General features: G+C 38.1%; 1 protein-coding gene across 5 annotated transcripts in view; it reads left to right on the forward strand.

Annotated features, from left to right (window-relative positions):
- The window catches only part of RUFY2 (RUN and FYVE domain containing 2), a 49,179-nt gene that overhangs the window by 24,852 nt on the left and 13,972 nt on the right, over positions 1-10,355 (forward strand). For 4 of the 5 annotated variants that reach the window (XM_027772047.1, XM_014587976.2, XM_006148941.3 and 1 more), the window contains exons 11-13: positions 1,591-1,758; positions 4,835-4,932; positions 7,369-7,488. In XM_027772047.1, the coding sequence (XP_027627848.1) occupies positions 1,591-1,758; positions 4,835-4,932; positions 7,369-7,488 (386 nt within the window). Of the gene's footprint in view, positions 1-1,590; positions 1,759-4,834; positions 4,933-5,687; positions 7,168-7,368; positions 7,489-10,355 lie in introns of those variants that run through there. The other variant, XM_027772048.1, reaches the window with a different exon arrangement.

Here is a 10,355-nt window from a genome sequence, read left to right on the forward strand (position 1 = left end):
GGAGGGAGGGAGGGAGAGAGAGAGAAAGTAAGTGAGAAAACAAGCTGCCAGGTTCAGGACTTGAACCGCGGTTGGCCATGTGGGAGTCCAGTGCCCTTAACCACCATGCCACTTGCTGGACCCCCTCATTATTATTTTTAAAAATTTACTACAGAACATGGGCACTCCATACAGCCCTCCTCATGCTTTCCAGCCCTCTAGGATCACAGGTAGGCACAGGTGTACCTAGTGTGTTCAGGCTGCACCAAGATCCATACCTGGGCTCCCCATGTTGCTCCTGTGTAGTGCAATGGTGCCCTTTCACCTATGCCTCCATAATTAGGCCCTCAAATTTATTTTTTTTGGTAATTGTTGGAGAGCCCACACCCTTTTTAGAGAGAGGCAGAGAAAGAGAAATGGAGAGAGAGAAAGCACCCCACAATGGTGCAGGGTCACACTGTAAATCTGTTTCCATTTCTCCAAGCTGTCAGGATGTGGGGCATGCACACACATACACATAGTGTGTTTTCTAAGCCTCTGGGGCCAGAATTAGAACTGAGGTCTGCCATGTGGGATCCAGCTCATCTTAACCTCTAGGCTATGGAGCTGGCCCAGCCCTCAAATTCTGGAAGCTTCCATTATATCAGTATTTCTTTCCTTCCTTACTTCCTTCTTTCCTTCCTTCCTTTCTCCCTTTCTTTCTTTTTTTTTTTTTAGAGAATGTGTGTGCTTACTAGAGACAGGGAAGGAGGGAAAGGGAGAAAGCAGATCCCAATGGGGCATGGTCAAAGAAAGGCATTTTTTTCAAAGTGTTAGGTCTGGAACTCAAACCATGTGGTTGGCCATGTGGAATCCAGCTCCCTTAACCCTTTAGTATTGAACCATAATGGGACCTGCCCCATGTAGCTGTATTTTTTTAAACTGAGAGCTATAGCCTATGATTGTGAAATGAATGGATTATGACCATCATTATAAAAAAAAAAAATAGAAGAGAACAGAATGATATAATCAGTTACTAATAAAGTGATATTTAATATGAACTTTTTTAATTTTAGAAATTGTGAAATATAATACCTAAGAAAAATATGAATGTATAGTTGAATGAGTTATAATACAAATACATGTGTATCTACCACCCAGGTCAAAAAGAGAATATTTATTGCCAGCCTTTCTATTTTCTTGTCTTTAGTGTTAGGAAACTTCTTACAATAAAAAAAATTTTATGGAAAACATTAAAACAGTTTTGATTTATTTTTGGCCTTGTACAAATTGCTTTATTTCCTTTTTTTTATTTTTATCTTTATTATTGTTTTTTTTGCTTCATTTCCTTTTATTTAAGGAAAATTAATACTGAATTTGTGAGGTATAAAAAGATTTAATTATTTGAACCACAACAGTAGTAATAAGCAGGATATAGAAAAATATGTTTATTTTCTCAAAAAAATGCATTTAAAATATTATGTTCTTATAGGGCCTGGTTGATTCCCTTTAGTGGACTTACATGGAGCAGTCCGCATACAGAATAGAAACTCTTTCTTAGTCTCATTAACTGATCTGTATATGATTTTGACACCCCAAGTCGTGTGAATTGAGGAAATGTTGAAATTGCAGGATACGGAGAACGAACTAGCAGTACAAGTTAGTATGAAACATGAGATCGAACTTGCCATGAAATTGTTGGAGAAAGATATCCACGAGAAACAAGATACTCTGATAGGCCTTCGACAACAACTGGAGGAAGTTAAAGCAATTAACATAGAGATGTATCAAAAGTTGCAGGTAAAGAAAGTTCCTAAATTCTTGTAATTTCTTTTTATATAAATTGAGAATAAATATTTATAAGAAGAGTTTGGTTTTTAAGAGGTAAACCCATTTTACATGGGCCATATTGGTTGTAGAATCTATTGTCTTTTTTCTAAATGAAAACTTTAAAACATAATGAAAAGTATTAAAGAACAGACTAAAAAGAACCTGTCTTTTCTCCTATATTTAATAATATTTTTTATTAACATACAATAATTGTGCATATCAGTGGGAGTCCAGTGTAATTTTTCTGTACAAGAATACAGTGTGAGGCTTGCCAGGTGGTATGGTGGTTAAGGCTGCCGAATCCCACATGGCCGACTGTGTGGTTCAAGTCTTGGACCCAGCAATGTGCCCAAAATCCTTAGAGGAGGAGGGATTGTGCCACTGTTGTTTCCCCTGGGAGGATGCTTTCTCACTTTCCCTCTCTTTTCTCTCTTCCGCAGTGCATATGCCCTGTAGGAGAAAGAAAAAAAAAATCAAGAGAATACAATGTCTTATGACTTAATCAGTATAAATTAGCATACTCATCATCCCTGTTAATTTCTGTATTGAAGTTTTAGGGCATTTTCTTGGTTGTTTTGTTTCGGTTGAGAAATCTTTTTTTTTTTTTTTTAATTTGCAATAGGATGCGTGTGCTCATAAAGAAAGCAAACAGGAGAAAGTAAGAAAGCACCTCCCAGGAGGGATAGCCCTGCCACAGTCCCTTCTCCATTCTCTTCTTGAGATTTTGAGCATGCATGTACACATGCTGGGCGTGTTTCTCAATCCACCGGACAGAGACCCGAAATCTACAGTCGGCCATGTGGGATCCAGCTGCCCTAACCACCACACCACTGACTGGCCCTGCTAAAGAACTGTTTATCTGCAGTTATATCTTGTATTATGAATTCTGGTTTACAAATAATCCTTGTATCTCCTTAAGAGATAAACCCATTTTACATGTGCCATATTGGTTATACAAGCTATTGTTTTTTGTAGGATATGAATTTGTTTCTTAGCGCTAAAAGAGTAGCAGTTTAGGAACCAGCAGCTAGTGTAATGACTATGTCGCTGAACTCCCATGTAGTCTACCGCAGTTCAAGTCCCGTGGCTTAAACTCACACTGGGTGCGTGTGCGTGCGTGCCCAAGATCCAGAGAGGAGAATGAAGGAGAAGGGATTGTGGCGTGGCCATCCCCCTTGGGGAGTGATTTCTCACTTTCTCTCTCTCTGGCGAGAGCACACGCCCTAGCAAAAACCTCTCAAAAAAAAGAAAGAAACAAAAAAAAGAAAGTGAGAAAGCAAGCTGCCAAGTCTGAGACTTAAACCACAGCGAGCCATGTGGTAGTCCAGTGCTTTTAACCACCATGCCACCTGCTAGCCTCTGGGTTTTTTTTTAAGAATTTTTTTTTATTTGGGCTGGCAAGTGGCATGGTAGTTAAGGGTACTGAACTCCCACATGGCCAATCGTGGTTTGAATCCTAGACCTTGTGGCTTGTTTTCTCACTTACCCTCTTTCTCTCTCACTCAGTCCCTCTCAAAATAAGCAAATAAATAAATAAAGTTAAATAAAGTAATTCTTTTAAAAAGTTGTATTATTTTTTAATTTGACCAGTGAGAGACAGAGAGAAGGAATGTGAGAAAGCAGGCTGCCAGGTCTGGGACTCAGAACTGCAGCCAGCTGTCGATGGAAAAATAACCAACTGTAAAAATTAATAATAATGTGGTTTATATCCAAGCCAAATAAGAGTGACCTAGGCCCGGAGGAGAGGCATACATGCCTTTCTCAGGGTGATTGTGTACAGGGGTTCATTTTATTTGTTTTTGAGGTTGACAGACAAAATTAGTGAAGAGATTTTCCATTGGTCTGGCCCAAAAAGGCGGGACATGTGGAAGGGGGGACGGCAGGTAGGTTATAGGTGGTGATTGGAAGGGAAGATCTGTGTCTTGGGAAGAGATTAAAGAAAGGCTTAATCTACATCTCAAGGAAAGGGAAGTTCTGTGTCTTAGGAAGAGAGAAGCAAAAGAATATATGTAATCGGTTGGAATATACATCTCAGAGATACTATGCCAGGGACAGGCTGTAGGAAGAATCCTGGTAATGGAGAATAAATGGTCTATTAATGTTTGTGGACATGACTTCCCCAGTCCCTTTTGAAAAGATTTCGGAAAAATAGGAAAAGTAGTCAGACTTCTGTCCACACAGCCATGTGGGAATCCAGCACCTTAACCACCATACCACCTGCCAGCCTTGAGAAAGATTTAATATTTTTACTATCATAATTGAATTTTCTAATAAAGTGACATTGATATTAAGTAGACTTGTTGCAAAAAGTCTTTCATAATTTAATTTGAAAAATGGCATATTTTATAAGAATTTATTGTTGTCTTCCAAAAACATTGAAGGCTGTGGTTTTCTTTATTACATTTGAAACAAAAATAGTCACATTGCTTTATATTAGAGAATTATTTTAATATACAAATTAACTCTGCTCATTTCAGAGTAAAAGGCCATAGTGAATTGGTATAAGAAATTTATAAACTGGGAACCAGCAGTTAGCGTAATGGCTATGTTGCTGGACTCCCACGTAGTCAACCGTGGTTTGCATCCCGGATCCGGTTGCTTAAAACACGCCAGGCGCGTGTGCGTGCGTGCCCAAGATCCTGAGAGGAGAATGGAGGAGAAGGGATTGCGGCATGGCCATCCCCTCTGGGGGGTGTGTAAAAGTAAATTATAGAGGGAACCAGCAGTTAGCGTAATGGCTATGTCGCTGGACTCCCACATGGTCGACTGCAGTTCGCGTCCCGGACCCGGTGGCTTAAAACTCACACCAGGCACGTGTGCGTGCGTGCCCAAGATCCCGAGAGGAGAATGGAGGAGAGGGGATTGCAGTGTGACCATCCCCTCTGGGGGGTGATTTCTCGCTTTCTGTCTCTATGTCTCTATCTGGGGAGCGCACGCACCCTATAGCAAAAACCTCTCCAAAAAAAACCAAAACAAACAAAAAAAGAAATTTATAAATATTCAGGTTTAAAAACCAAGGCCACTATAGCTTTTGTTTTTCTACTAGGGTTCTGAAGATGGCTTGAAAGAAAAAAATGAAATAATTGCCCGACTAGAAGAAAAAAACAATAAAATTACTACAGCCATGAGGCAGCTGGAACAAAGGTACAGCATTTTCACTTTTAGTTTCTTTTTTCCCCTTCTTCCTCCCTTTTTCTTTGCTCAGCTCTGACACCTGCCACAAGAAGCTTTAGGAAGGTTTAGATTAGGACATCTTTTTGTTTAAGCCCAGTAGGAGTTTGCCTTTTTGTTTTGGTTGTTGCATGGAATCAAGTTGCTTTGTATTAGGCTGATTAATTTGAAGTTGCCATTTTGTAGATTTTTAGAAAAGGCCTAATGTTGGCAGTTTGGTGTGGTTCAATCTATTAAATAAAACAGATACACAAATAAAAATCTTGAAAAGTTAAAAATGAACTAAATGCATGGTGGGATTATCCCTGATTGATTTCCATGCTTTTAATTGTCATATTCTTTGCCATTCACCATCATTTTATCTGAAAACAAGCATTCTGAATTGGCAGTTTAGTTTTGTTTCCTTGAGCTAAGACCCTCAACCCAACCCAAGATAGAATTTTGTTTAAATTAAATTGTCTTATATTCGCATTTTTCACTTTTATTGTTGGAAAATGTAATGTATTTCCATTGCCCTGTCATGTTGGTGTCAACATATGTCTTACCATTGCTTTCTTTAAATCTATTTATGAAAAACATAACTATTAATGCTTTATTGACATGAATATTCTTTTATTGACATCCTCTTTCTTCTTTTTTCTTTTTTTGTTTTCTTTATCCCCATTTTTACATTTTGGACATTTTTATTACCTTTTCTGTCTTTGATTTCTGTCCATTCCATTATCAAGTGACAACGATTTGTTAACTCAAACTAGGACAATTGCAATGTCATTGGTGAAATGTGCCAGCATTGACACTCAGGACCAGTACAAGCTGGTCAAAGATATATCTTTCTGAAAACCACTTGTATTTAAGCAGATGAAAACAGAATCCCATTTTATAGTATATTCAACCGAAAAGCATTTATGCTATTAAGTATTCTAGAAGGGTGCTAGGAACCCTGTCCACGTCTAGTCAGCTGCTGTGGTGATACATTACCATACTGCAGAGTGGGTGCACTTGGATTTCCAAAATTACATTCCTCAGACCTTGTGCACATGGGCTGATTTGAGTATTGACCCTTTGGAGGTCAGGATTTTCAAATGCAGTTTTATCTTTTTAGCTACTTTTTGATGGAAAATATTTTAAAAATTGTTTATTAATAAGTTAACCTTTGGTTTCATAATGTGTTGGCACAGATATTTTTCCCCCATAGGCCCATCTTTGCCTAATGGCTTCCTTACTGATTTTAAAATATGTTTTTAAATAGTTTATAAAGCAGATTGGCCATTATCCTGTGCTTTAGCACCTTAATTTCCCGGTTCCTTCTGGCCCTCTTCTGTGATAGCACAATTTCAAGTCCTACCTCACTCTGGCTTTTATTTTACTTCCTATAAATGTAAAAAAAAGCTTGGGTCTGTCCTTGCCCACTTACTGTTTTAATTTAAATTTAAATTAAAATTTAGAGGTAACATGAATGTTATCTCCTTTTCTTGGAAGCATCACTTACACTCCTGAAATCTGTGAGAGATATCCATTGGTATGGTTGGAAGGGAGAAAGAAACAGGCAGTCTTTTTCAGTTAGTTGAACAGAAATTTCTCCTGTGGTTTCCTATAACAAATTAACATCCCTTTAATCCTGGGAGATGTTGTCTTATAAAAATGTTAAAATTAAATCTAAGAAATCCTAAATGGCCAAAGGAGGCAAGGAGTGGAGCTAAGCACAGGAGAACCAATGGCCTACAAACAAATGAAGAAAAATGAAAATCAGGTTTTTAGCTAATTTTTAGTATTAAGTGGTGAGCAACAAAAAAATGCCCTCTAGAGAATGATGCCAATTAGCTCTAAATTCTTTTTAGATCCTAAAGAAACAAACAAACATACATGCACATACACACAGCTCTGGGATAATTTAGTACATTCATAAAGATCCTGTGGGAAGGACTCCGCTGTCTTTGGGAACAATCGCAGGTCTTTGCTCTCGGCCTTGTAGCACACTTGATTCCTGGCATACACATCCTAGCATAACATAATAATATGATGCCTAGACATGAATACTGTGCTTTTCACAGTTTTGTAAAAAGGCAGTGATGTACCTATTATATTTTGAAATTTGATTCATTATGCTCTATCTAAATCAGTGGTAAAGGCTGTATTGCTTTGCTTTGTTAACTATAAACAAGAAATAAAACAAATTTGAAGATAGTATTCTGGGCATACTATATATATTCTATGGAAAAAAAAAACATCACAAAACAATTTCTAGACATTGTGTGGCTCTTTCACGTTTGAGTTTGTGAGTTTTCCCCAAACTTTGTTTTCATTTAGAAATGTTTCTATTTCCCCATTTTTCTTTTATTTGTCTTCTTCACCCTTTTACACCCTAGTTCTAGCCTCAGTTTTACCCAAAGTTGATTTGAATTACACCAGATTGCAGCAAGCAGAGAAGGCGCAAATGGAAGCTGAAGATGAGGATGAGAAATATCTACAGGAATGTCTGAGTAAATCTGACAGTCTGCAGAAACAAATTTCCCAAAAGGAGAAACAGCTGTGAGTATTTCACTCTTGGAAACAGTACTTGTATTAGCATAATTCTCAGGCCGGCCTGTGGTGTGGTGGCTAAGTGCTGTGCATAGAAAGCCAGATCCCATATGGGGGCTGCTGACTACGGTTCAAAATCTGGCACTGGAGGCTTGAAAAACATGCGAAGCTCATGTGCAAGTGTCTCAAAGGCCTGACAGAATTGGGAAAAGGAGGAAAAAGGATTATGATATGACCACATCTAATTGGGAGGGTGCTTTCTCTCTCTCTGGCAAGCATATATACGTCCTCTTGCAATTAATAGAAATGTAACCAAAAAAGTCCGTAATTTTCCCCCAACCGTGTTTTTGTATATGAGTGATATTGGTAGAATGCCAGTATTTTAATATATCTAACGATGCCAACTAAATTGTAGTATTCACTTTAAAACAACTGAAAAAATAGAAAATTCAGCTGTGATAACTTGTGTTTTTACTCCCTTTATTGTTTATAGAGCATTTTGAACTATGTCTTACTGTCTTTTTGCTCTAGGATAGTTTGGTTCTTTCTGCTGTTATTTAACATTAATCTGATGGCCATTACATTTCTAGGTATGGAATATAGGACTTTGAAACCCCAAGGAACTTATATTATCAAAGAACACGCTATTTTCTGGGACCAGCAGATAGTGTAATGGCTGTGTCGCTGGACTCCCATGCAGTTGACTGCGATTTGAGTCCCGGACCCGGTGGCTTAAACTCACGCTGGTGCGTGTGCATGCATGCCCAAGATCTCAAGAGGAGAATGGAGGAGAAGGGATTGCAGCGTGGCCATCTCCCCTGGGGAGTGATTTCTCGCTTTCTGTCTCTCTGATTCTCTCTCTCTTTCTGGCGAGCGCACACACCCTATAGTGAAAACCTCTCCAAAAAAAGAACCTATTTTCTGAGAACACTTTTATGATATGAGAACACTTCATATGATAGTTCTCTATATCACCAACTAGAAAAGGTCACTGAATTGAAAAAAAGCAAGTTACAGACAGTATGCAGAATATGATCCCATTTTTATAAAGTTAAAGAAAATCATGCATATATGTATATTTACCTATATATAGAAAAGAATTTAAGAGGACCAGCAATTGGTGTAATGGCTATGTAGTCAACCACGGTTCGAGTCCCGGACCTGGTGGCTTAAACTCACGCTGGGCAGGTGTGCGTGAGTGCCCAAGATCCTAAGAGGAGAATGGATGAGAAGGGATTGAGGTTTGGCCATCCCCCCTCCCCACCCCACCCCATTCCCCCGGGGACTGATTTCTTGCTTTCTGTCTATCTCTCTTTGTCTTTCTGGCGAATGCACACACCCTATAGCAAAAACCTCTCCAAAAAAGAAAAGAAAAGAATTTAAGGAATATAGATCTGGGGAGGTGGTTACTCTGGGGAGGGATGGTAGGTTGATAGGGCATTTTAGTTTTTTTATAATAAACATCAGTATTTTCTCAAGTAAATATGTTCTACATTTGTTATTAAAAAAAGAAATAGTGAAAAATAGAGTCTTTTTTTGTTGCTGTTTTTGTTTTTAATTTGTTATAGGGTGCATGTGCTTGTCAGAGAGAGAGAGGATGAGAGGAGAAAGAGAAAGTGGGAAATCACTCCCTAGTGGGGATGGCTATGCTGCAGTCCCATCTCCTATATTCTCCTTTCAGGATTTTGGGCACACACTCAGCATGTTTCTGAAGCCACTAGATCCAGGACTTGAACTGTTGCAGTTGGCCATGTGGGATCCAGATCTTTAACCATTACACCACCAGCTGGCCCTGGGAGGTATGTATGTTGTTATAGGATCATTAAACATGACCACATGCTGTGTATGATATTTAAGTTGCTAAGCTGCTTTTAGGTCCTTGATTGAGGTGGTGTTAACTTCTCTACGTTTGCTGACTTGCTGTCTAATAGTCCTATTAATTATTGATCCAGGATTTGTTGAAATATTCAAGTATAATTGTGGATTTGTGTATTTCTTTTTTAATTATATCAATTTTTGCTCTTTGCAACTTATTGTTTGGTGCCTATACATTTAAAATTGCTAATACATCTTCTTGGTAGATTGACCCATTTGTCATTGTTTAATGCATTTCTTTATCTCTGGTCATTTTCTTTGCTCTGAAATCTATGTTTTTCTGATCTTAATATGGCCATTCCTACTTTCTTTTGACTAATATTTACATTTTTCCATCTTTCTACTTTCAACTTACCTTATTTAAAATGAGTTTCTTACAAACAGCATATGGTTCATTTTTTAAAGTATTTTTAAGAAGAATTTTTTTTTTACTATTATTATTTTTTAAATTTGACCAGAAAGAGACAGGTATAGAGGGAAAGTGAGAAAGCAAGCTAGCAGATCCAGGACTTGAACTGCAATTGGTCAGGTGGAAGTCTAGCACCTCAACCACCATTCTACCTGCTGGCCCCAGTTCATGTTGTTTTAATCAATTTTGAAAACGCCATATTTTTGTGGTATGTTTAGTCCATTTACATTTAATATAATTATTTATATATTAGAGTATAAGTATGCCACTTTATTGTTTTCTTCTGTGTTTTTATTTTAGAGAGTTTTTTTGCTATAGGGCATGTGTACTTACTGGAGAGACAGAGACAGAGAGACAGAAAGTGAGAAATCACCCTCCAGAGGGGATGGCCATGCCTCCATTCTCCTCTTGGGACTTTGGGCATGCACGCACACACACCTGGCGTGAGTTTTAAGCTGCCAGGTCTGAGACTTGAACTGCAGTCAACTACATGGGTGTTTAGTGATGTAACCATTATGCCATCTGTTGGTCCCTGTTTGTTTCTCTTTTTTTTTTTTTAAAGAATTATTTATTTAATTTTATTTATTCATCC

This window comes from Tupaia chinensis, unplaced genomic scaffold, assembly GCF_000334495.1.
Source record: "Tupaia chinensis unplaced genomic scaffold, TupChi_1.0 Scaffold000250_1, whole genome shotgun sequence".
Classification (NCBI taxonomy): domain Eukaryota; kingdom Metazoa; phylum Chordata; class Mammalia; order Scandentia; family Tupaiidae; genus Tupaia; species Tupaia belangeri.